The sequence below is a fragment of the Heliangelus exortis genome, chromosome 5 (genome assembly GCF_036169615.1).
Source record: "Heliangelus exortis chromosome 5, bHelExo1.hap1, whole genome shotgun sequence".
In the NCBI taxonomy this organism is placed as follows: domain Eukaryota; kingdom Metazoa; phylum Chordata; class Aves; order Apodiformes; family Trochilidae; genus Heliangelus; species Heliangelus exortis.
Genome location: NC_092426.1, coordinates 39412617 through 39439274, shown reverse-complemented (window position 1 = coordinate 39439274; position 26658 = coordinate 39412617). Strand labels below are relative to the sequence as shown.

At 45.7% G+C, this 26658-nt stretch overlaps 1 protein-coding gene across 2 annotated transcripts in view; it reads left to right on the top strand.

Moving 5' to 3' along the window:
• The window catches only part of LRP4 (LDL receptor related protein 4), an 85389-nt gene that overhangs the window by 44168 nt on the left and 14563 nt on the right, over positions 1-26658 (top strand). Inside the window, exons 3-18 of one of the 2 annotated variants that reach the window (XM_071744826.1) lie at positions 9360-9476; positions 11743-11856; positions 12282-12398; positions 15300-15428; positions 16187-16306; positions 16437-16562; positions 19735-19860; positions 20302-20436; positions 20613-20738; positions 21781-22011; positions 22321-22477; positions 23150-23367; positions 23706-23882; positions 24417-24539; positions 25385-25593; positions 26220-26301. In XM_071744826.1, the coding sequence (XP_071600927.1) occupies positions 9360-9476; positions 11743-11856; positions 12282-12398; positions 15300-15428; positions 16187-16306; positions 16437-16562; positions 19735-19860; positions 20302-20436; positions 20613-20738; positions 21781-22011; positions 22321-22477; positions 23150-23367; positions 23706-23882; positions 24417-24539; positions 25385-25593; positions 26220-26301 (2307 nt within the window). Of the gene's footprint in view, positions 1-9359; positions 9477-11742; positions 11857-12281; positions 12399-15299; positions 15429-16186; positions 16307-16436; positions 16563-19734; positions 19861-20301; positions 20437-20612; positions 20739-21780; positions 22012-22320; positions 22478-23149; positions 23368-23705; positions 23883-24413; positions 24540-25384; positions 25594-26219; positions 26302-26658 lie in introns of both variants that reach the window. The other variant, XM_071744825.1, reaches the window with a different exon arrangement.

The following is a 26658-nucleotide window of genomic DNA, read 5'->3' as shown; positions in this document are numbered from 1 at the left end:
CCTTTGTAAGGACAGGTATCACTCTTTCCAGGTCTGTGCTAGCAGTGGCAGCTACAAAAATGTAATTCTTATAATGATAACAGTAAGTTGATGGAAAAGGTTCTTGCACTGGAGCTAAGGCCTGAGCAAGGTACCACTGGCAAATAGTGGGACCATTCTTCATGCCCTGTGGCAATACAGTCCAGTGATATCACTGCCCAGGCCACTGTTGTTAATGCATGGCACTGTAAAGGCAAACTTCTGTGCATCCTCAGGGTGTAAAGGCATAGTGAAAAAACAGTCTTTTAGGTCTATGATATAAATGTCCCATGTAGCAGGAATCAGCACTGGAGAGGGCATCTCAGGTTGCAATGGTCCCATACTTTCCATCACATCATTGACCCATCTCAAGTCCTTAACAGATGCCATTTACCAGACTTCTTTTTGATGATAACAAGCACAGGTGTGTTCCACGGACTTTGAGAAGGTTCAATATGACCTCAAATCAATTGTTCTTTAATCAGATCCTTAAGAGGGGCTGACTTTTCTGCTGTTAGGGGCCACTGGTCCATCCATAATCCACTGGTTTGGATGTTAGCCAGTGGAATGGAATGCTAGGCTTATGACAGCCTCTCTTTTCAGTGGCCCCTAGGGAAAATCCTGTTTGTTTGTACTGAAAACGAGGCCTCATTGTGCCAAACAATCTCACCCCCATAGGCTTAGGGGGGCTAAGATGACATATGGACAGACTGTGGCAACTTGGCCATTTGGATCAAGGATTTGTGTAGGGAGCAAACTCTGTTGACTAATAGTGCCTCCAATTCCTGCTACTGCTGCAGAGGGAAGAGTGGGCCAGGTAGATGGCCAACACTTCTGAGCAATGATAGTTCCATCTGCTCCAGTATCCATCATTCCTGTCACTGTAATTTGACAGGGGAGGCCTTGAGATGCTTTTAAAATACATTTCATATTCGGTCAAGAAGTAGTTACTGCTTGGGTCCAAAACTTGAGCTTCCCCTGTTGACCCAAACCCTCCATCTCAGTCTATAGATCCTGGCAAAACAAATAATCCTTGCAGGGTAACACTAGAACATTCTAGTAATAAGGCACTTAAGCCATATCCCAATGGTCCAGAAGCATTTAAAGGCACCTTATGGACCTTATTGTCATCAACAGTTACTGAGACAGCTGTGTTGACATCCACACTGGTGCTTCCTTCTGTCCAGGCTCACAGGCTGTCACATATACTTGGGAGTAGTTGTGTGGAGGCATTTCTTCCCATTTCCTGAAAAACCTTTTGGTGTTAATGCCTTACCCTTTTTATTAAACTTAGATTGACACTGTTTAGCAACGTGTCCTTGCTTTCCATATGGGGGTACAGGAACCACTGAACACATTGCTGCCTCTGTTCCTGGCCCAGGATGGCTTGGGCAGTTCTGTTTAAAATGTCCTAGCTGTCCACATTGGAAACAAGTTTTCGGGATGCAAACAGCTGCAGCAAAGGTCTTAGCAAGTTCATTCCTCTGGTGGGTGGTCTTTCCCACCTTGCTGGCTGCCTCAATGGTATTAACAAGACTAGGATTTTGTAAAGGCTGAATTACTCTTTTAAATCCTCATTTGCATTGTCCTTTGCTGGTTGCAAAATCAGTGCCTCCTGAGCTGGAACGTTGCTAACTTGTTTCTCAATGGCCTCTCACAAAGGATCAATGAACCACACATAAGTTTCTGGTGGCCTCTGCATTGTAGGTGTCCAAGGCTGCTGAGGGTGACCCAAACCAGGCACCTTCTGCATAGCCAGAAATGCCAATTCCTTGCCTTGCTGTGAAACCATAGGATGCAGCTGAGGCAGTTGTATTGGAGGATTCCCCCAGCAGCTGAGGAGGCCCAGCCCCAAAACGTGGGTCAGTGTCTGGCAACTGGAGATTTGCTTCATTAACCATGTGCCTCCATTGAGCCTCAAAAAACATCTGAGTAGGGGTAAGTATGATTTGTGTGATATTAAGAGAGTCAAAAGGGGTTAATTCACTCATAAAAATAATGTGAAGTAAAGATTGAGGATAAAGAGGGCTGAAACCATGCAGCATAACAGTGGTGTGTAGATCTTTAATAACACTCCAATTAAATGGGTCCCATCTTCAGGGTTTTGACCATCTCGGAGGACTGGGCATACCAAGATGCTGGAGCTAACTCTATCTCCCTGCCTCCTGTGCTTTATGATAAACTTCCCTCCAAAATTTTGCAGGATCTGTACCATTTATAGCAACAGGCACTGGTTGGATAGTTAATAAATCTTTATAAGGAGCAGTAGACAATTGGCATTTAGGTCCCCCTGTCTCCAGGACACCAGAAAAGTCAATCTCACCAGAGGATCTCCCAAAGACACCAAAACCTCAATAGAGGATCTCCCAAAGACTCCAAAACCAGGCTAAATAATTAGAAGAGTCTTTAGCCACAATATTACTCTTTGTAGCTGCATCAGACAAGATTTTTCTATCCCCCTCCCATGTCTGCTCTTAAAAAGCAGTCTGTGCATCTGCCTTCACCTCATTCTGCTTGCACCAGGCAAGCAGTGTTCATAAAGTGCGTTCCTCATTCCCTGCTTTAGCAAAATACATGTCAAAATGTTTAAAACATTTGTTCTTCTGCTGACATTTGTGCCTCTATAGTTTTGTTCCCAGCTGCTCAACCTTCTTCCAAGGTGTCTTGGTTTTTTTCTCTGCCTGGGCCATCTGGCTCTCTGGTCCACTGTATGCTTTGTGGGGCTCCACTTCCATCTGTTCTTGGTCCACAGTTCTCGATCCCATCTCACCAGGTCCTGATCACCTCAGGGTCACCATTTGATGGTGGATAAAAATGACTGACACAATCCATCAATATATCAAGCAACAGCAATTTATTCATGAGTTCTGTTTGCTTTTATACTCTTATTATCTGTCCAAGAGCACAGACACGTTCCCTGTTACTTCATAATTGGTCATTACAAGCTGTCCACCTGCCTAAAAAGAGGATAGGTTAAAAGTTTCTGCTGATTCTCTAACTTACAAACCACTTTCTCTTTTTTGCTGACTATACCTCAAGGTCAAAGACACTCCTTGAGGTCAAGCTGCATGCCTACAAGTGGGATTCCTCAAAAACCATGAGGCTGTTCTTCATGCTGTGGTGAGCCGAGTGGTTTGTTCTGACTCATGAACCTAAGTCTGTGCAACCAACTACACTGACTCTTCTGAGATGCTAAAGCTGATGGGATTATTTTTTCAGTTATGTATGAAAGTACAGCTCTGAGTTTTAAAGGAGGGAATTAATTATATTACCATCCAATAGACATCTGGATCAGAAGAGTGCACACAAGTGATTGCAGGGAATCCCACATTTCCTGCTGCAAGATAATTTTACAGAGTTATGGGATTTTCTCTTTTCTCCTGTGAATGTCCTAACTTTCCAGAGAAATAAAGCTGCAGCCATGCTTGTTTAAAGTCTACTTTTCCTTCAATTTATCAATTTATATGTATACTGTAAGCCAATGCAGTGACAAGAATGAGTTCCTGAGAAAGTTCTGTCTAGTTGGGAAAAGGAGAGGATCCTGGAAAAACATTGAACTGATGGGCTCCTAATAAAGCAGGAGAACATGGGGTGGGAAGAAATGTGAAAGTTCCTTTAGCAAGTCAAGATTCAATCTTGCATCTGTGTCTGTAGACACAGTGGACTGGAGTTTACCAAATTCTATATTGATGTAATTTGCTAGTCTATTATTTCAGTAGAAGAATGACAGCTTAAAATGCACTATGTGTAAAAAAAAAAAAAAATTAAAAAAGCAAGATGCTTGGTGGTGAGTGAGGAGCTGCAGCAATGAAAAACAAGAGCAGAGCAGGCACAGGGAATCTTCCTTTTGAGTGAGATTTAGAGGTTTTCGGTTTTGAGGAAGATTTTAAAAATATGTGGTTTAGTTTTGATTTGTTTCGCTTTGTTTTTTTAATGTTCTGCAAACTATAAAACAAATTCCCACATTTTGAGTCAGTTGTACTAAGTTTTTCCTCAGCTATTACCCTTTCTCTGCACACCCCAGGCAATTTCCACGTGTACTGGTGTCCTCAGAATGTCTGCCTCTCATAGGTGTTTTCCCATCCTTATCGAGTGTCCTGCCTCTTCTGACCTGGCTGAGACAGGAACTGTTTTTCTTGCAAATCTGAAGCCCTGCTGTGATAGGAGCCAATTATTCCATGACATGTTTGCTTCCTGCTCTGGATCATGTTTACAAGCCAGAGTGCTGTAATAATAATAGTAATAAGCAACCTCCCAGCTGTCCTGCCAGCTTCATAGATTTTCTCTGGTGTCAGCTCTCCAGTTTGCTGACACTGTCTGGCTTGGAAGCCCTTGGTACACATGCACAGAGTAGCTCAGATGCCTCCTGCCAGCAGAAGCTGCTTTGGACAGTCCCTAAGGAAAGCTGCATGCAAGAGGAGGGATGGTTTTCATTCTGTCCTCCTGCATCTGCTTTGAAGTCCTGGGTGGTGTGAATGAGTCCTACTTCCTGTGGCAAGGGTGAAAGGACAACTGAGTAAACTTGGCCTGAGGACTGATAAATAGTCCTGCTTCTCCTAAGATACACCAGATCTCCTTGTAACCATCCCCCAGTAGTTCCTTCTTACTCTGAAGTTTTAGTGTGCATTGTAACCTAATCAGCCTGTAAGTGTGTAGCTCCTTGAGACACAGCCCTGCTTCCTTAGCTCCATGCACTGTTGTGCAAATACTTTTTTTATTTAAAGGGACTGAAGAATTTACTTCATTTTTCTTCAAGCTATCAGTGCAGCCTGCTTATCAACCAAAATTATTTGAGGTGATATAAGGATAAAGGTCTTGCAGGTATTTTAGTGAAGTTAATGGAAACTTTACAAGAATCTTTTTCCCTCTGCCCTTCACTTAATCACCAGTCTTGAGCTCAGGTGAAACTTCACTTCTAAACTTCAAGTTTTACTACTTAAGAACTCCTGATGAGAGCCCCAAGTTTCTCTTGAAGTGACACCAGTTCCATATCTGCAGCCATACTTAACCATTTTATTGGCCCTGGAATAGGTGTGGTTCATTTAAAAGGCATAAGAATTAATGCAGTGTCCCCTTGGGCAGAACGCTTGTGATCAAAGGACTAAGAAAGATTGGGTGCTGATACTCTTTTTTAATTCTTCTTTTTTCTTCCTTTTGACCAGCAGCATCCATTAAATACAGTTATGCAGCACAACTGGAAGCAATGTGCCATATTCTGAAACTCCAATTTGCAAAATGTGGTTAGTAAAATGCAGTGTCTCCTATTTCTGAGAGTGGATGAGCAACCTTTATTCTGGTTTCTGGACTTCCTGATCACTTTGCTGCAGATCTCAGCAAACAAATCCACGTTTGTGCATAAGCCTGTGCTCATCATACACATGCTCAAGTGTGGGTATAGCTGGGGGTCAGGCTGCTGTTGTCTCTAACGTAGGTGGCATGATTTTTATTTTGTTTGTATTTTTTAAAATTTTATTTTAAAATCACCTTCTGCTTCTCCACATCAACAGGAGTTTGTCTAATGAAACAAGTAGTTTTGTTCAAACACTGTGCTCCAGAGCTTGAACACCAGTCATTTGCTGGCCTTGGGTATAAAGCAACCTGCCCACCACAGGAAGCAGGGGCAAAGTGTTCAAAGGACACTGGGACGTGATTCAGCCTGCGTTTCACCTTATAAACTTCCCTTTTCCCCCTCCCCCTTTCCCCTTCTGCTCTGCTATAAAAGAGTTCCCTGTGTAATAGGAGTTGGGAGAGGGGGAGGAACAGCAGGCTTACGATAGACCTAGCTTTGCTGAAACCTTGGATGATGTCCAGTGTGACCATGCAGAGGGACGAGCTCAGGGAAATGGTTGGAAGTTCAAAGGCCTTTTTGTGTTGCTCACTCTCTGTTGACAGATGTGCTCTCTTGGGCTGTCTCTGCCCAGCCTCACTTTTCCCACCCGCTCCCTTTCCTTGGACTTGTTCCCCATCCTGCCTCTCTACTCTGCCTGGGGAGCTGGGGTAGTCCCTGTCTGTCTTGGGCATTTGTCTGTCTTCAGCTCCATCCTAGGACTTACATTTGCACCTCTCTTTTAGGAAAATATTGTTTCTTAGCACAAATGTGGTGGCATTGAGCAGGGAGAGGGTAGTGAGGCTTAACTGTGTTTACTGTGGCATTAACCAGTTCTGAGAGCAGGGGTAAGAGCATGTTACTGCACTTTGTGATCACTCATCACTGCTGATAAAGGACTTGTTGCTTTCTTAGGAAGCAATAAATAGCCTCCATTTTACAGGTTGGGCTGAAGAGACAAAGCAAACATCAATATCAAGTTGGGAAGAGGATATAGGGGTTCTCTTTCTGGTCTTCTAGGTGATAATCCAGTTTGTCCAGAGAGGTCGTGCTCCGTCTCTGGCAGGGAAAAAGTTCCTCCCAATTCATTTGTATTCCTATGTACCACTCTTCTGACCATGGTAGTCTGGCTTTTAAAGTGAGTTACATGACTTAAAGCAATACATAACAAATTACAGAGCTGCTCTGTGATGTCAGGACAAAATATAGTGAAGGTTGTTTGAGTGTCCTAAGTTACCTCTTAAATTTTTAATTTCTTCTTGAGTTCAAAATTCCAAACACCTTGGATATATTTACAACAGCACTAAACACTAACTCTGGGCTAGTGGCATGGCCTTGGCTTTAACTCCATAGGAATGAAACTCATCAAAATATCAAGTAAAAAATGACCAACAGAAGGACTGAATAATTACAGCTCTAAAGCAAAGGGCTTCAGTGAAACTGGAGCCTGATGTGTTTGGAATGAATAGAAGGAAACAGGAATGTGTCTGTGTAGGCAGGTTGCTTTTTAACAGGTAGAAGGGGCTGTGGATTGGAAAGGCAGATCTGGGAAGTGGAGGTTAGGAGGAGACTGGCCCTGTGTGAAAGCTGTCTGAGAACCTCTTGCATTTTCCTTTGAAGTATCTGTTTCTGATGATTATTAGATTCAGAATATGAGTTGATGTGAATTCTTGCCCTCATCCCATTGGCAATTCCTCTGCTCTGTGAGACATCAGCCTTCATTCTTTAGGGTTTTGGATTTTTTTTTACCTTAAGTGGGGTTTATTTTTTTTTTTTTCTTCTCCTTTAAAGGAGAGCTCCCATAGAAGGGGATTTATCTCCCTGCTGGTGTTGTATGGGCTGGCACACACTTGCTGTTTGCTGGGGTGGGAATTAGGTCCTCCTTTGTATGTGGCAGTTTGTGTTTTGCCCTCTTCCCATTGCTCCCCCCTCCCCTGTGCTTGAAGCGAAATTTTTATATTTAGAGGGAGTATGAAATTGGCTGAACTGCTCCCTGGAGGGGTGGAATTTCATTTTGTGTTGTTACCTCATGAAGGGATGCAGCAGTTCAGTGGGATAATGGTATGGGCTCTGAACCAGCGCTAATGGCCTAACCCTCTGGGAGCCTGAAGAATTCTCCCCTGGAGAGCCAGCATGCAAATTCCCTTCCAGGGGCTCCTGTGCAGTCCTTTGGTGATTAGTCACGCTGGGACTGGGGAGAGCAGACAGAAAAGCAAATGCTGGGGGGATGGTCAGAGTCCTGAAACCACAGCTGAGGCCAGGGAAGGTTTGCTCTGCATGCAGTGTATGGAAGTGATGCTTGGGGGGAGAGAGGCCTGGCAAATCTGTGGGGCTGAGCCTGAGAATCTAAAAATCTGTCTCGTTTTTCTTTGGAACCAGGGTTTGGGAACTGGAGTGTTTTCCCCTTCTGCCTGCCCTGGGGAAAGAGGGTAAGGTCTCTCTCCATTTTGATAACAGCACAGAGGTGCTCAGTGACAGCAAAGTGTGAGGAGATGGGTCAGCCCTTGGGAGGCCAGAGTGCTGCCAAACACAGACTTGTGTGCTTCCTTCATACCTCTCTGGGGCCTAGAAGCAGCTGAACCTGACCTGAACATAAATCTGCATGGGGCATCCTGGACATGCTGGGAAGAACCTTTTCCCAAGGCCCAGTGCCAGGTTCTGTGCACTTGGTGCACAGTTCAGCATTGAGAGCAGTGACATCTGCTTAGATGCCTACACCTGCCAATCTGCAGAAACAGCTGAGAAGATGATCTGAACTTGTGGTTAGGAAAAACATTGTTAGAACAAGTCTGAATGTGACTGTGCCAGTGTACCCTCAGAGTGGGAGGCTTTCAGGACAGACCCTTGGTGAGAAATGTGGGAGGACCTGCTAGAGAGAGCAGTGGATGATTCTGCATAGTGCAATCCAGGATGTTGACAGCAGTCCTGGACCAAGGGGAAATAGAGGGTCAAGGAAGCTGAAAAAGCTGAAAATGTGGCTATTTGTTCTTCTTACTAAATCCTTCTTGTGTGTGTGGCTGCTGTCTTCACCTTCTTTTACCTGCCTCCCTCCTCTCACACTCCCACCTCCAGGGCAGTGTTGGCAGGAGAAGAAGTAACAGCATAGCAGAAAAGGGCTGGCCCGCCTGGTGACAGATGAGGGATGCTGTTGGCAAGCTGGGCTGGGATGAAAGAGTTTCAGGCATTCATCTCTCCAGCCCTCACTCCTTCACACTGCTGAGCAAACCTTGTTCTTTGGAGAGCACACCTGTCAGGAACAGTCTTGTGCAGCCCCTTCCCTGCCACAGCTGGCAGCACTTAAAAGCGTGAACCTCCCAGGGCTGAGTGTTCCTCTCATCTGAGGGGGGAAGAACAGGGCTGATGCTCACCCTTGAATTCCTGCTTTGTGGTTTTCAAACACTGTTGACAGAAGATTCCTATGTAGGCAAACATCATCTCCTGTCTGCCCCTTCCTCTATCCCTTCTGGAGACTTCTCTCAGGGCTTGGAATGTCTTGTCCACACCTGAGGTACAGTGAATTATTCCCAGCATAGGTTCTTGCCTCTAACTTTCTCCTCACAGGTTTGTTACACAAAAATGCTGGCAAACATTGCTGAAACACCATGTACCTTGCAAGATCCTGTTCCCAGCAGCATTGCTTCTGATAGTACTCAGTGTAAGGAACTTGCTGTGTAATACAAAGAGGACTGGGAAGCACGCAGGAAAAGATGCTGAAGATGTGATTTTTGCTTGTTATAAAAACAAGTGCAATAATGGGAGAAGAGTCAGGGTCAGGGATGAAAGAGTTAAAAAGTTGATGTAGTGGGGGAACTGGTGGCCACTTCATTGTGGAAAGTTCAGCCCTTCTCTGGGGACCTATCCTACCCCTGTCTGAAGGACACCTCTTCCTCATGACTTGAAATCTTACATCTTTTCTTCCTCAGAGGAGTAGCCCTTCTCCTTTAGGAGGGAAGGAACTTTGATTTCAGGAAGGAAGCTGGCTGCTGCTCCATGAGGTGTTTCTTTGCTGTTGCAGTGCTTCCCACTTGCTCCCCCTTGGACTTCCACTGTGACAATGGGAAGTGTATCCGCCGGTCCTGGATCTGCGACGGGGACAACGACTGCGAGGATGATTCTGATGAACAGGACTGCCGTAAGTCACCTCACTGAGGGAACAGGGTGGTTGCAGTGCCTTCCTGCCATGATGGGGGAAACTTGACCCTTTTTATTACTGGGCTGTAAGCAGACCTTTCCTTATAATGAGCTGCCTTTGACGGAGGTGTGTACCTGGTGTCCCTAAGCCCTGCCACCTTGGCACCTGGCTTGCTGTTCTGCTCCCTGTCCTGGGGGAGGGGATGCTTCTCCCTCCAGCTGGAGAACCATTTATGCCCTGCAGCCTTGCTAGTTAACGTGCCATGAAGCACTTCCCCTGAGCTGAGCTCTTGAAGTCCTCCCCTGTGCGTGGAAACACCTCACCCCTGCCAAATCCTCCTGAACTGCCTGTCTGGCTGGCTTCCTGTGGCCTCAGGTTCCACTGTCTGACTTTTCTGCTGCGCTGAGCTGTCCCCATCATCCTCTCCCTTCAGACAGAGCTCCCCAAGGATGAGGAGGTGCTGTGGGGATGCTACCAGCAACCCTGAGAGCTGGCTGCAGAAGAACTGCCATGGCAGGCTGTGCTAGCTGTGAGCACTCTTGTGCTCCTGTGCATTATTAAAACTGAGGGAATTTTTCCCTAGTCTTTGGAGTTCAGCCTCCTCCTTTACTCTCTGTGTTGAGGAGGGATACCTGTGGTTGGTTTCCATTAACAAAAGGTGTTCAGGGAGACAACTTTCATTCTCCACAAGAAACTGTCAGGTCTGAACTTGGCAGTATGTGCCAAAAAACCAACCTTGTTCTGTGGCACTGGAGCTTCAGCTTCTCTGAAGCTGCACTGGTTGCTAGGGCTGGCATCAGGCTGCAGTGAGGAGCAGAACTGGTTTGCTGTCTGGTTGAGGTGGTTGCAGCTGCTTAATAAGTGTCAGTCTACAGCCCTTGAATTCTACAAAATTTGTGTGCATGGTGATCCAGAGTGGCTATGGAGGAACCATATCTCCAGAAGTGCAAAAATAAAGCTCTTGGCTGTAAGGTATTCCATGTCCAATACTTGTGTGGAAATAAATCAATTTTTGATCAGTATACCCCTGACCTTTACCTATCCATTTGGCCAAAGGATTGGGAAACAAGGTTCAGGGATTTGACATCCTGTGTGATGTTCTGGATCACAGGACTAAGCTCAGTTTTCTAGTCTATTAAAGGTCTATTAAAAGAAAGGTAAATAAGTCTGGGTCTGCTTGGTCTTCTGTTTTTCAGAAAAAATTGGAATGCATTCATAGGTAAGACAACAGTGGGGAAGGCTGTGATCAACAGATTTGGAGACTAGTGAAAGGAGGGAGACAAAATTCCACGAATTAGAGACTCCTTAGGGGGTTGTTTGGACCAGCATGTAACCATTCTGTTGGACTAAGGTTCTTGGGTGCTAATTTTGCAGTCCCTTTCTGTAGAAAGACAAAACCTCTTTTAGGGCACAGCGCTCCAAGGTCCAACCAGGTGTTCCAGGAGAAACTCATGAATAGTGATCTGAGTCTAATGCTCTGAGGGCTGACAAGCCTGGATCGGTGCTACTGCTCCAAAAGTGGCCTCCCTCTGGCTTCCTCAGGTGTGAGCTTTATTGGCCCCCTAATCCTGCTCATGCACAGTAGGGGCCTGCCCTAATCAGGCACAGGTGGGCTTAACACAAGGTCATGCCCACTACCTGGCAATTAGTGCCACCTGGTTGCCTCATTTCACTACACCTTTCCTCACTGGTCTGCAGACAACTTCCTTAGAGGACTGGCAGGGTGAAATGAGGCTGCAGATGCTGCGGTGTTCTGAAGAGGAAGTGTATATTTTCTCTCTCCCTTTTCAGTGAACATTTCCTTTCCTTTGAAGATAGCCTTAGCATTGTTGTAAAAAGAAGGTGGAGATGTAATTCTACCCCCGACTATTTGTTAAATAATGATAGGGCCTATTAATTCCCTTAAAAAGAGGCCTGGATTTTTTTTTTTTGTGAAGGGATCTTTTTAGCCTGGCTTGGGGCTGTGTTAGAATACCAGCATGTTGTGTGTGGCTTCATCTCTCTGTTCCAGGTACTTCCTCCAGCCCATGTTCTCAAGTTTTAGGGCCTGCTGTACTATTGACTTGCAGATGGAGTTGAAGAGAAACACTCCAGAAATCTCACAGTGGCACTCCTGGTATTTTTAGGGAAAGGGATATCAGCTCTCCAACATCACACCGTCCTTGGGGGATAGTGTTGCTTGATTTGTAACATGTCACAGATTTGGTGTCCTGCAAGGTACAACTTTGTGCCTTGCCTTCACCCTGTCTCTGTTGTGTCCCCATAGCTCCTCGGGAGTGTGAGGAAGATGAGTTCTCATGTCAGAATGGATACTGCATTCGCAGCCTGTGGCACTGTGATGGTGACAACGACTGTGGTGATAACAGTGATGAGCAGTGTGGTGAGTAATGTGGCCCTACAAATACTGCTCTGTGCTTGAAAAGGGGTTGCACTGACTCCAGCCTGTTCTAGGATCCCCTCAGCATGGCAAGAACTTGCAGATGGTTTGTCTGGACTAGGCTTGTGGGATATTCCATTCCCAGGGCTGGCTGCTTGGGATCTCAGGCTGTGTGGCTTACCTGCCAGGCAAAAATCACTTGAGACCTGTTATTCCTTGATGTGCCATTGTATAGTCCAGTGGATTCCTTTTGAATCCAGCACACTCTGCTTGTGAAATGAAGAATGATGGATTTGCTCATGTATGACACGGTTATGTGTGGTTTACTCTTGTTTGTGGGTGCCCTAGGAGCTTCAGAAGCACGGTGTGGTTGTTTCCTGGGTACTTTGAGAAAAGCCAAGAGTTTGTCTGCATTGCTGTCTCTGCAGATATGAGGAAGTGCTCGGAGAAGGAGTTTCGTTGCAGTGATGGCAGCTGCATAGCTGAGCACTGGTTCTGTGATGGTGACACAGACTGCAAGGATGGCTCAGATGAAGAGAACTGCCGTGAGTGCTCTCCTTGCTTTGTAACCACAGGAACCAGCCCTTTGGACCTGCTCCTGTCCTGGGGCTGGGCATGTTTTCTGAAGCAGAGATCAAACCTGAGTTAGTTCTGCCTGTGCTGGCAGCTCTGTCTGTCTTCTGGTGCCTACCCCAGAGGGCACAAGAGCATGGTGCATCTTGTGTTACCTCACAGGCATCCTTTGTGTCTGGCTTCTTCCCTGTTCCTTCCCATGGTTCTGTGACCTGGAGTTGGAGCAGGAGACTCCTGCTTTGCTGTATGGAGTTCTATGTAGAACTGTAGGAGTTGGGGAGGTATGGGAGGAAGGGGAGAAAACTTTTCCCTTCTTTTTCCTCTTGCCTGATTCCTGAAATTTTGGAGTGGGAGGCTCTGCCCACTGATAGCATCCAGGAGGACTGTGTAGCCCCAGCTGGCACATTCAGGGGCTGCCTGCCTGACCAACCTCTCTTCACTTGGGTGCTTCATGCAGCATGTTGGCCCTAGAGTGGCTGAAGGGGGGCTGTGAGAGCCCACAGCAATTGTTTTCTCCATCACCTTCCCAGGCTTCTAACAAGTAGGACAGGAGCTGATTATCTACTTTCCTAACCCCCACGGCTTCTCTCCTGGCTCTGTGAGTGCTGTCCCTGTCTGTGGAAGTTGCAGTGGCCCCTTCCCCCACCCTGCTCTCAAAGGGATTTTGCAGAATTTTTTCTAGATAGCAGGAAACTTCAAAAGGCTCTGGGAGGGGGATCAAGGCCTCCAGCTCCTGAAGGGCAGGGGGAGTGGATGCATGGGGGAGTTGTCTTTTATCTCTCCAGATAATGAGAGTTGGTAGGGAGCCAGGGCTTGCAAACATTTCTAAGCCAGGGAAGGGCTCTAGGAGGGTGTCAGCCTCTCCCACTCTCCTTTCCCCTTCTCCCTTCCTAGCTCCCTTGCCTGTCGCTTCCCTGCAGGCTGTGAATAGCCCCTTGGGAAGGGAAAAGTTTCAACCTTGCTTCCTATGGGAGTGGAGGCACCCTGGACTGGTATCCCTGCTGCTCTGAGCTGCAATTCTGCAGTCGTGGCTGGTGGTTGTCTCTATAAGGCATTTTAAGTAACTTGCTGAGGAGCTCATTTTGGCTACATCCCTTTCCCTTATCTTCCTCTGCGTGGCTGTCATCTCCTCCTTATCTCCCACACTGCCTGTCAGTGACCTAGGGCAAGGTGGAATAACATTGTTTGAGTTTTTTGGGGTGTGTGTGTTTCTTTTTGAGGTGGATGTTTGTTATAATTGAATCACACCACGAGAGAATTTAAGTCACTGACTTAATTTTCTCCTTGAGGAGGCCCAAACAGTCCTTTCAGGCTCCTTTTGGTGAGACACATGTTTGCACACAATTTAGTATTCACCCACTGGATAATCACTGAACTAAAAGGTCTTGCTGCAGACTGTGCCCACTACTTCTGGTTGGAGAGGCTGGTGTAGTTCACTTCCCAGACTGTCAGTCTTTTTTTTTCCAGCTTGTTTAATGGATTCATTTTCAGAGCTCCTCAGTTAAAACATGCCTGAAACATGCAATTCATTCCCTGGATGGTATGGGGAGAGATGTCAGATTCTGTTGTGTGGTACTCAAAATATTTTCCATCCCTTCCCACATGGTGTACTGCTGAACAGAAAACAATGGGCAAATCCTTGGCTGTAAATTTGTTGGGCTTTGCTCAGGGTCATCTGTCTGGCAGTGCTCCTCACTGATAAGGTGGGGTTTGTTTTGGTGACAGCTTCAGAGGAAAGGGAGCTGGGAGATCCAGGTCAGGCACAGAATCATAGAATCATAGAATTGGCTGGGTTGGAAGGGACCTCAGAGATCATCAAGTCCAACCCTTGATCCACTCCCGCTGCAGTTCCCAGCCCATGGCACTGAGTGCCACATCCAGGCTCTTTGGAAATATCTCCAGGGATGGAGAATCCACCCCTTCCCTGGGCAGCCCATTCCAGTGTCTGATCACCCTCTCTGGAAAGAAATTCTTTCTAATGTCCAACCTAACCCTCCCCTGGCACAACTTGAGACCTCTTGTGCCCTCCTGTCTTGCTGAGAGTTGCCTGGGAAAAGAGCCCAACCCCCCCTGGCTCCAACCTCCTTTCAGGGAGTTGTAGAGAGTGATGAGGTCTCCCCTGAGCCTCCTCTTCTCCAGCCTCAACACCCCCAGCTCCCTCAGCCCTTCCTCACAGCACTTGTGCTGGATCCCTTCCCAGCCTCCTTGCTCTTCTCTGGATCTGCTCCAGACCTGGGCATCTTGCTGCTTGCTTGTTTCCTTTGGTTCTCAAGTACTTATTTTGATTGAAATTTTAAAGGAATAATTCTGTATTTCAGCCTTGCATTCTGGTATGCTTCAGTCCTTAATATAGAGCTACTCCAAAGCGTATCTTTATTTTTCCATCTGTTTTTGGAACTACCTTTTTCAGGTTTAATAAACAAGTTAAATACTTTCCAGAGGGTACTAAGATCCTGTCTCAAGCATAAGACAGAAGGTGACAGTCTTGGATCCCTTTTATTGCTTTTCCATCAACATTTCCTTCTTCATAGCTGCTTCCTTCTTTAGCACTTAATGACTCTTGAAAAAAGTTTGCGTTTAGAGACTGACATGCTGTGCATTTCTTACAAGAAAAAAGAAAAAAATTATTTTTAGTGGATTGTCTGCACATGTCTCTCTCTATAAAGGCTTAGCCTGCCTATCAGTGAAGCCCAAACAGCATTCAAGCTCCTCTCAGTAATAAAAGTCACACAGAGATATGCAGCAATGGCTGGGAATTTCCAACACCTCTCCACTGAATATCTGTGAGTCAGCAGTTAGAGCTGAAAAGGTTGCATCTCAACCAGATTCTGCCTTGTCACCTCAGACATTTCTTTCTGTGATTCCCTTGTTAGCATCGGATGTTCCAGCTGCCACCTGCAGCTTGGAGGAGTTCCAGTGTGCCTACGGACGCTGCATCCTGGACATCTACCACTGTGATGGAGACGATGACTGTGGGGATTGGTCTGATGAATCTGACTGCTGTAAGTTAGGGCAGGGTGAAACACTGGTCTGATCATCCCAATTGCACACCTCAAACTAACTACAGTTAGTCTGGTGAAGGGGCTGACTGCAGATCTCACAATAGACAATCCTTATATGCTTACAAATAGGTGCAACTGAAATGGCAACTGAATTGTTTACACTTAATCTGGTATTTTATTTTATTTTATTTTATTTTATTTTATTTTATTTTATTTTATTTTATTTTATTTTATTTTATTTTATTTTATTTTATTTTATTTTTTTTATTTTATTGTATTTTATTTTATTCTATTCTATTCTATTTTATTCTCCTCTCCTCTCCTCTCCTCTCCTCTCCTCTCCTCTCCTCTCCTCTCCTCTCCTCTCCTCTCCTCTCCTCTCCTCTCCTCTCCTCTCCTCTCCTCTCCTCTCCTCTCCTCTCCTCTCCTCTCCTCTCCTCTCCTCTCCTCTCCTCTCCTCTCCTCTCCTCTCCTCTCCTCTCCTCTCCTCTCCTCTCCTCTCCTCTCCTCTCCTCTCCTCTCCTCTCCTCTCCTCTCCTCTCCTCTCCTCTCCTCTCATTTTTCACTTGGGAAAGTGAGCATAGTGATGGGAACCGTGCAGCCAACACACTTCTGTGTATGGGAATCAAAGCAGTTTCCAGGATGAGTCTACTTAGGACCAGGTTCCACAGCAGTGGAGAGTAAGGGTGGTGCTGAGGGGCTCTGGGAATGTCACACTGGTCTGAGCTGGCTGTTTATATTCTCTCCCCTGTGTGCAGCATCTCACCAGCCCTGTCGCTCTGGAGAGTTCATGTGCAACAGTGGCTTGTGCATTAATGCTGGCTGGAGGTGTGACGGAGACTTCGACTGTGATGATCAATCAGATGAGAGGAACTGCAGTGAGTGATGGGAATTGCTGGAAACATCCAGTATCTGCAGATGTAAAAGAGTCTTTGGGACTGTTAGCTTTGGGATTGGGTCTCTTCTGGTCCTTCTTGTTCATCTAATGCTCTTTTTTTGGCTTCTCAGCTACATCCATGTGCACGGCTGACCAGTTCCGCTGTAAATCAGGACGCTGTGTCCGTCTGTCCTGGCGCTGTGATGGGGAAGATGACTGCTCTGACAACAGTGATGAGGAGAACTGTGAGAACACAGGTTTGGCCTGCTCCTTGCTACTAGTAGCTGATGTTTTCAGCCTTGAAGTAGTAGTGGGTTTTCTTGGATTGCTTCACTGAGTTCAGCCTTGAGTTTTCATGCTTCTCGAAGAGTGGGATCTGTAGGTGTTACAGGTGAATGGAATGCACCTCACTCAGAAGAGGGAAACAGCAATATATTTTATTGAGTTAAGCATAATAATTTGGAAGTGTTCAGTAAATTTGATGGAAATCAACAAAATATAGTAGTGGTTTACCAAGGTTCAGCAACTTCCAACGCAAAGTTCACCTTGTTGATTACTGCATGGAAAAAACATATGAAGGAAAATTGAGTCAGACTCGAGTTAGAATAGCTCAGAAAGAGACCAGAGACACAGAAGGATAAAGAAGACCTTCCTGTCAAGTTAAGAGGTTCAGAGTGGTCCCCCTTGCTTTCTAAACTACTGATGGAGCTTAGCTACAGCTAGGACCAACCTTAGTTTTAGAGTTGGACAAAGGTTTGTATCTAATGGAATTATCAGTACAACATTTATAGTAATTACTAATCCATACAGCTATTAAATACTAGTGTTTCATTAGTATTAATTCAGTATGCTGTGAGTCACTTATCAAAGATCTGTCGTTGGTAAAGGTTTCTCTGCCTTGAGGAGCACAATGAGAGGTGTCCCCCCTCAAGGGGAGATCTCTGCCATGCAGTCACATTTTTTAGCAGGGTGGGTGCAAAGAAGGCTCACTCAGGCTGTCAGATTTGTGGAATAAAGTGGCTGACTCATAGTCAAGTGACATGCGATGGGAAAGGTATGCATGAGACTCCTTGTACCCACAACTTTTCTTTGTTCCCTGATAAATGAGTCTTGGAAAAGCTACCCACTATTCATTTGTCAGTCACATGATTGGTGCTCCACGTTCAAACGCATCGATGACTCTACTCCTTTGTGAGTTTTCAGAGGAGTTCTTGGCCCAACTATGGCTCAGGCCTTTACCTCCTTTGGAACCTATCCCAGACTACAGTTTGGTGAAGGGATCGACTGCATCTCTCACAATAGACAATCCTTATATGCTTGCAAACAGGTGCAGGTCTGTGTGTTTAGTCTAACTGAAGTGATGGTGTTTTCTGGTCAAATACCAGATCCCAAGATCTTCCTATTTTTTCCTTACACTGGGAATTACCACAGAGCTCTGAGATGATTCCATCCAGCCTTGGAAAAACTAATAGTGTGCAAGGTTGCTACCATTGTCAAATGGACTGTGTTCAACTCATGCCTTCTAGAAATTTCTAGATTGCTTTCATGTTGCTTTGAGAAATTGCCAAGCAATTCTAGCAGGCAGTGGAATAAAAAAAGGTGTTTTGTGGAAGTGAAAGATAAAACCTTTGTTTTAGAGGTTAGGGGTGTCAGCTTCCTCCTGAGATATTTGCTCAGGAGTTGTCTCTCTTTCTAGTAATCATCTTACATATAACCAGTGGCTGTGGTTATGGATAAGGAGGAGGGTTTCAACAGCCCTTAGGATTCAAGGAATCTTCTGTGTTCCATAAATCCTTCAGGATGTCTGTAGGCCTGGTTGAGTAACAGCCTGTACTGGCCCAGGTATTCATTCCAGTGAACAGAACCCAGCTGTGCACACTGACACTTCTGGATAAGTGTCTTTTAAATTGTGAGTTTAGGGGTGACCAAAGGGATTTGTGAAACTGTACTCCTTGTTTAAGCCTGTTGAGGATGGGAGAGGAGAATGGGTGTTCTGCAAGGGCAGCTGAGCTCAGAGTACCTGGAAAGGCAGATTTTGTAGCCATTTGATAGCCCCTGCTCTAGACTCATGAGCAACAGTGTGCAGAAGATGGTGGTGGTCCTGGGAAAAAGCATTTGTACTTAAAACCAAGCCATTTACTCTGTTTCCTCGTCCTGATAACAAAGGTAAGAAACAAAAGAACAGTTGCCACACAGAAGCCAAATGAAACAGCCACTGAAATTCAACCTCTCCTCCTCAAACCAAACCCAAGGTGGTTGAGAACAGCTGCTGTCACTGTAAGGTTGGTTGCACTGTAAGGTCTGCATTAGGTCTATGGTGATAGTCAGTAGATAAAAATTAACTTGGGGCTTCCAAGCAGAACGTGTTGTAGCTCATCTGAGTAAAACACTGTGCTGTCTCAGTGTCTGTAGCATGAGTTAAAATCCTGTGTCACCTCTTGGATTTGGTGCAGAATTATATTTTTATTGGCTGTAGAGTTGAGATTCCTGGATTACTAGGAGATCAGCTGGTGCAAGGATCTTTGATAAGACAAATGCAGTCCAAGTCTCAGAATCTTTCATACAAAGCAGTTCTGGGCTCCAAAAAGTGTATCTGCATGTGATTTAGTTTTATGCCCCCAGTTAGTGTGCTTGTCAGTTCTCTACTTTTTGTTAATCCCACAACTACACTTTTCCATGCTGCTTACAGGCAGTTTGCCAATCTAATTGTTTCTTTGCTGACAACAATATTGTCCTGTTGTCTTCCTAGGATTATTAGAGGGTAATGATTTGGAAACCACTGACCAGGTCAGCTTAAGAGGTATAAGATGTTAGAGGCAACAGGACGGTGCAGTTATTGCTGAAGAAACAATCAGATTGGCAAAGTCCATGCAAAAAGTATTACTTTACTCAAAAGAATTCTGAAGAGTCTCCCTGCCAACAGCAGAAGTTGAAGCATGTAGCTTGTGTGAAATCCTGTTGCCCAAGGTCAGATTTCAAGGATGCATGTAAATCATTCCAGGTCCGTCACAGTGCAGTTAGGGCTGGACAAGATTCTTGTTCCTAGGCAAGTTTAAGATCCATAGCTGTGCTGGGGTGACATATCAGATGATTAAAGTGAAAAACTAACTCCTCTCTTGCACATGCTGAGTAGGATAGTGGAATCTGGAACCAAAGGGAACTAAGCCAGGACCTTACAGTCATTTGGAGAGAAACTAAATGTCCGTATTTCCCAGTAAAGCAATATTTGACTCGTAGTTCACAGGCCTCCTGATCAGTGTGAAGATGTGTGGAGCACTAAGGAGTGCAAGATGAGCTGAAATGAAGGGAAGAGGAAGTCATAGATTTGTGTTTATAAGTAAAGTTTTCAACAAAATTTAGAAAATGTTCTGTATCCTTTTCTTCATCATGAAGTTGTGGTGTGCTTACTTTCCCCTTCTTTTATTGCAGGCACCCCTCAGTGTGCTCCAGACCAGTTCCTGTGTGGGAATGGGCGTTGTATTGGCCAGAGGAAGCTGTGCAATGGAGCAAATGATTGTGGAGATGGCAGTGATGAGAGCCCACATCAAAACTGCCGTAAGTCCTCTGAGTTCTGCCTTAAACATAAAAGAAGGCACAGTGATGTGTGGGAGTCTGTCTGGAGTTGCTGAGGGATGTGTGGAAGGAGGAAAGCCTGGGCTGTGGTAATGGGAAAGAGTTGAAGACTGGGGAAAAAGGCCTTGGTGGTTTTGCCAATTATATACTGCAGACAAGGGATAATGTGGAGAAGATGATGATCTGAGGTATCAAAATCTGTCTGCAGAGATAGTGAATCCTAAAAGCATATTATTCTGACCTTTGTTGTCCCCTTTAGTTGTGGCCTGCAGGGGAGAGTTCTGATGGTGAAGAGGCAGCTTCCAGCACAGCCTCCCCTTCTTGCTCAGCCTGTTTTGAAGGGTGGCTGCTTCCTAACAGCTGAAGACACAAGGAGCTACCTTGTTCTTCCACCTCAGTTATCCTCATGTGTTCCTTTCACAGGTCCACGAACAGGGGAGGAGAACTGCAGTGTCAACAATGGTGGCTGTGCTCAGAAGTGCCAGATGGTACGAGGGCTGGTGCAGTGCACCTGCCATACAGGTTACAGGCTCCTGGAAGATGGCAGATCATGCCAAGGTGGGTTTTTGGAGCAGCAGCCTCCTCTCTGCTGCTTTGATGTGCTTGAAGTTGATGGCAACGAGACAGTGCAAATCACAGCATGAGAGGCAGAATCAAGCTACCCGTGAGATTGCTTGGTTTGTGAATGATCCAGTGATAACTTTCAACCTTCTCCTTTTCTCTGTACCATGCAGATGTGAATGAGTGTGCTGAGGAAGGTTACTGCAGCCAAGGCTGTACCAACAGTGAAGGAGGATTCCAGTGCTGGTGTGAGCAAGGCTACGAGCTGCGGCCCGACAAGCGCAGCTGCAAAGCTCTGGGTAAAAAGGAGTTCAGCCTTTTTCTGGTGTGTGTGTATTGTTCCATTTCTCATAGTTTTGTCTCAAACACTTTGTTGGCAGCTGTTCACCAAGGCAACACGTGAGGAAAAGAAAGTACTGTATTTGTATTAGACATGCTCAGGTTGAAGCATGAAAATTTTCTGTGATTTTGACCATGGAGAGAGATTTCACTGTTTCCTTTCCCTGCCAGCAGGACACCCCTTGCCTTCTTTTTCTAGTCCTCTGTCATTCCTGGTGACCCAGACCCTGGGACAAAACCAGTTTCTTGCCTCTGTCTCTCTTCAGGAAGTGTCTTAACCTTTCCAGTCAGTGAGGTTGTATCACACCTCCTTATGGTTTGACCCCTGATGCTGGTCACCAGTCCTGAATGCTGTGAGTGGCTGCTGTATGGACATCTGCTGTTTTTTAAGGGCATTTATACACTTGTTAGATTTTATTTGTTGGGTCCTCTAATGTAGAAGCTGAGGAACTAGAAAGTCCATGTGAAGAATTAAGATTTCATTCAGAAATAATAAATAAAATAAGTAAGAAAATCTATAAAGAATGTAGATATTACTTTTCTTATTTTTTTCCTCTCTCCTCTTTTTTTTTTCTTTTTTTTTTTTTTTCTCTTCTCTCTGTAGTGAAAGTACCTGCTGAGTTTCTATGTGGCTGAGGCAGATTTTAGCTGTGTCATGTCTGTGGTAGAGCATGTGTTTGTATGGCTAGGAGACGGATATAGGAAGAGGAAACTAATCCAGCTGCCAGGTGGCTGCCTAGTGGTAGAGGAAGGCTGAGAGGAAGTGGGCTTAGGTGGGAGCTGGAGTGATCACTTCTTGCTGAGTGAATGTTTGCCAAAACGTTTAGAACTCCACATCTTGGAGCTAGGACTGGGTACTGAGGATGTGAAAACATCTTTGCACTTGGAAGTTGAACTCTTGCTGCCAGTACTGCAAAACTATGTCCCAGGACTTGGTGCAAAGGCAGTGGCAGACAGCACCCTCTCAAACTCCTCTAATGCTGCTTTCCTGTGTGTTCCCAGGGCCAGAGCCAGTGCTGCTCTTTGCCAATCGGATCGACATCCGCCAAGTGCTGCCCCATCGCTCGGAGTACACCCTGCTCCTCAACAACCTGGAGAATGCCATTGCCCTGGACTTCCACCACAGCAAGGAGCTGGTGTTTTGGTCTGATGTCACTCTGGATCGCATCATGAGGGCCAATCTCAACGGCAGCAATGTGGAAGAGGTGGTTTCCACAGGGCTGGAGAGCCCAGGTGCGTCGCCACAAAAAAAAAAAAAGTACAAAAGCCTGGGAACTGGCTGTGGGGGGAGAAGAGGGGTGGGTGTGTGGAGAACAGTGAGTACTGAGCAGTCAAAATGGAGTGAATCACCCCGAGCAAGGGAGTGGGTGGGGTGGAATGGGTGTGACATTAGTGTCCCCCTGGAGTTCATGTTGGCTGATGGGGCAAGAGACTGGAGGATTGAATTGGGCCTCTTGGGAGGCAGAGAGGGAAAGGGAACTTATTTTCTGAGCAGATTTTTCTCCCATTCTTATTCTGTGCTTAATTCTCCCTTGGAAATAGGTGGACTTGCTATTGACTGGATCCATGACAAATTATACTGGACAGACTCTGGGACATCTCGAATTGAAGTAGCAAACTTGGATGGCACTCACAGGAAAGTGCTTTTGTGGCAGAATCTGGAGAAGCCTCGAGCAATTGCCCTACATCCTATTGAAGGGTGAGTGAAAACATAGGACCCCAGGGAGCCCTCCATGCAGGTGCTTTCAAGTGAACATTGAAAACCCCCACCCTTGGATGGTGGCTGCCTCTGTTACTGCAGCCAAGGCTGTACCAACAGTGAAGTTGTGTGCTGGTGTGAGCAAGGCTGTGACCTGACAAGTGCAGCTGCAAAGCTCTGGGTAAAAAGAAGTTCAGCCTTCAATTAGTACTGCCAGTTTAGGGACTCTGGCAATGCTGGGAGCTTTCAGGGCCTTAATCCTATTCTGGGCCCTTCTGGTTCATAGAATCATAGAATGGGCTGGGTTGGAAGGGACCTCAGAGATCATCAAGTCCAACCCTTGATCCACTCCCGCTGCAGTTCCCAGCCCACGGCACTGAGTGCCACATCCAGGCTCTTTTGAAATATCTCCAGGGATGGAGAATCCACCCCTTCCCTGGGCAGCCCATTCCAGTGTATAGAATCATACATGTTTCATACATGTTTCATCATGGTTTCACCAGCCTGAATGTGCTGGGTGTCACCTCATTGGCTGTCACTTCCCCCAGGGCTGCGAGCCAGTTTCCCACTCAGGGTCACAGGACTGATACTGTTCAGTCCTGTTAGGGTGTGATGGTGGGGGTGTTGTGTGGGAGGTGAGTTTTGCAGCTTGTCTTTTTCTGCCTTGTCCAGCACTATCTACTGGACTGACTGGGGCAACACTCCCCGCATTGAGTGTTCCAACATGGATGGCTCTAACCGGCGCATCATTGCTGACACACACCTCTTCTGGCCCAACGGGCTGACCATTGACTATGCAGGACATCGTATGTACTGGGTGGATGCCAAGCACCACGTCATTGAGAGGGCTGACCTGGATGGGCAGAACAGGAAGGCTGTTATCAGTCAAGGTAAGTAACTGGGTTATGTATGGGGGGTGCTCTCTGCAGTGACGGAAATGGAGTAACCCGGTGCTGCTTCGGGTTCCAGAGCCACTGGATCGTGGCTTCTGTGCTTGTCTCCTTTCACTGTGGGGTGAATTCTGCCAGTACTAAGGGGGTGAGTCTTGCTACTCAGTCTCTGGTGGACAGGAAAGAGGAATTGTCTGTTGTATTAGTGTAAGGTGCATTTGGGCAGGTTGACTGTGCCAAGGTCTAAGGGGCTGTGGAATGAACTTTCTTTTCCTTGTCTCCCTGAGCCGGAATCCTGTTGTCTCTGATTATATCTCTGTATTGAATGTCTGCTACAGGCCTCCCACACCCATTTGCTATCACTGTGTTTGAGGACAGTTTGTACTGGACAGACTGGCACACCAAGAGCATCAACAGTGCCAACAAATTCACAGGCAAGAACCAGGAGATCATCCGCAACAAACTCCACTTCCCGATGGACATCCACACACTGCATCCTCAGCGCCAGCCAGCAGGTAACTGCAGAGTGTAGACAAACATTTTTTGCCACTAGAAGACCACACAGCACCCCGTCAATGAGGGAGATGGTAACTGTGAAGCCAGTGTATTGACACATACACCCCCTCCATCCAGAGCTGTGTCAGAACTTGGTCCATCTGGCAGTTCAGCGGGGGTTCCTCAGCAGGGTAGCCTGGTGTTTGGTGTTACCCCAGCTCCCCCTGCTGACACCTGGCAGTGAAGCCTTTCCAGTCGGCAATCCTCGAGGCTTATTTAGGCAAGATCTTTTCAGAAGGGGGAAAAAATCATGACTGACACCTCTCTTATATCTCTTCAATTGCCAGGATGTGCTCTAGAAGGGATTGAGTTAAAACTCTTTATTTTAGAATTGAGCCCTACAAAGGGACTCAGTGCTTTATTTGATCCATTTCCTTACTCTCAGTTAACTTCTGGGTAGACAGGTTCTTAACGCCTCAGCTGGTGGGGTTTTTTCTCCTTTCTTTACTCTTTGTTTTATGCATGGTTGTTTTTCTCTTTGGCTACTTGAGCAGGGAGAAACCGTTGCGGGGCCAACAACGGGGGCTGCACTCACCTCTGCCTGCCAAGCAGCAAGGATTACACCTGTGCCTGCCCTACAGGCTTCCGCAAGACCAGCAGCCATGCCTGTGCCCAGAGTAAGTGAGGTGGGACCTCAGCCTGTGTGCTCAGATGTTCAGTGGGTGGCTGAGGGTTGAAAGTGGGAATAAGCATCAGGAGTTGCTTCCGAGGAGGTGCCTCTGGACAGACTGAGTTAGGAGTATTCCCTGCCAGAGGATGCTTCACCTTTTTGATGCATTCCCATTGTCCTCTCTAGGTTTGATGGGTGGGGATACAGAGAAGCTCAATCCTTGGATCCCTGTTTCAGGGCTGCTGGTGGTGCCATGCTACCTGTCACAGCTGATTGTTTCCCTGAAATTCCCATAGGAGCTGTGTCAGTGATGAACAAAAATTTCAGTCCTCTTGATTGCCGTAGTTTCTCTTGGTTTATAACCATGTAGAAGAATTAGGCCAACTATCTCCTAGATTCTCAAGAACTATTCTTAAATAAATAAATAAATAAATAATAGTAATAGTAATGATTATTATTATATAATATTTAATATTATATAATTAGATATAAATTATATATTATATAATTATATATAAAATAATATTATAATGATAGTGATTATTATTATTATTTAATAAATATTCTTAAATAATCTACTTGATTTGGAGGGAGCTCTACTCCATTCTTTGAAGAAGATGGCTGTCTGTGTTCCCTCAGCATAGGTTACCCCCAGAACACAATTCACTACTCTGTTCCCACCTGCCCACCCCCCCATCTTATATTTTGCTACCAGTAAAATCCCGGGCTGTGACCTGCCAATGAGAGGTGATGTAAGTGGCTAAGGTTGGCTAGAGCAGGGAATTGTGTGTGTCTATTGCTGTCTTGTTGAACTTAGAGAAATTAAAAGAAGACCTTTCGACCTTTGATCAGGTCTTGACAAGTTCCTGCTTTTTGCCCGAAGGATGGACATCCGTCGGATCAGCTTTGACACTGATGACCTTTCAGATGATGTCATCCCCCTCGCTGACGTTCGCAGCGCTGTGGCTCTAGACTGGGACTCAAAGGATGATTATGTCTACTGGACAGATGTTAGCACTGACTCAATCAGCCGAGCAAAATGGGATGGATCAAGCCAGGAGGTACAGTGTGAACTCTGTGTGGAGGTTGTCTGGCCAGGAGACTCCTCGGGTATCAGATTTGAAGTCATTGGGATCCCCTGGTCTTTTAAGGAGCTGCAGTTTGTGCTGAATTTATTGTTTATTAGTCTGCCTAGTTCTGGCTCAGAAGAGCCCGGAGACTACTGAACACTTTATATACAAATTCAGTGTAATTTTCTGCTTGTATACAAGCCTTGAACTGGGACAAAAAGCACGTTGATTTTTAAGCTGTCATCAATTACCTTCTTGTAGCCCTAGCATCTGAAAGGAAGTATTACATCCTCTGTCATGCACTGCATTCGGGAGAAGAGCCACACTCCTTGGGAATGCTTTTTGCACATGCCCTTAGGCTAATGTTGTCATAAATAAGGGGAATAAAGCTTGAGGTTTGTAGTTGCAGTTTGAACAGATATGAAAAATAGATGTTTCTCCAAATGGAAGAATTCTTTGAACTTTTAAGTCCTTAATGTTCTCTTTCATATGACATAGTTCTGCTTGGGCTTTTACCTTTTGAAAGTTAACATTGATTGTGAACAAGTAGTGAATTCGAGTGCTTTTTCTCCAAGGTCTAATCTCACTAAGGCTTTTTTCTTTTTGTTTTTATTAAGGTTGTGGTGGACACCAGCTTGGAAAGTCCAGCTGGACTGGCAATTGACTGGGTCACCAACAAGCTATACTGGACTGATGCAGGTACTGGGATCCTCTGCTTTACACAGTCTTCTGTCTTCCTTATGAGTAATGAAACAGAAAAGCAGCTAGGTAGTTCTGTCTCTCATTCCAGATTTGTCTGTTTCTGTCTAGCAAAAAGGGGAGTTTCATCTCATGTTCTTCTAACAAAATGGGAGTGGAGATGAATCCTTACTTTAATTCTCTTTGTAGTATCCTCACTACGAATTCTGCAGAAAGATTTTGATAGAAATCAAGCACTGCTGCTGTCCCTCTGCAGAACTTGTGATTGTGTATGTTGATGTATCTCCCAGCGGTGTATCTGGGGGTGCAGCAGGTTTTATTTGGGAGATGTACCTTACTGGAGAGGCAGTTCTTTTC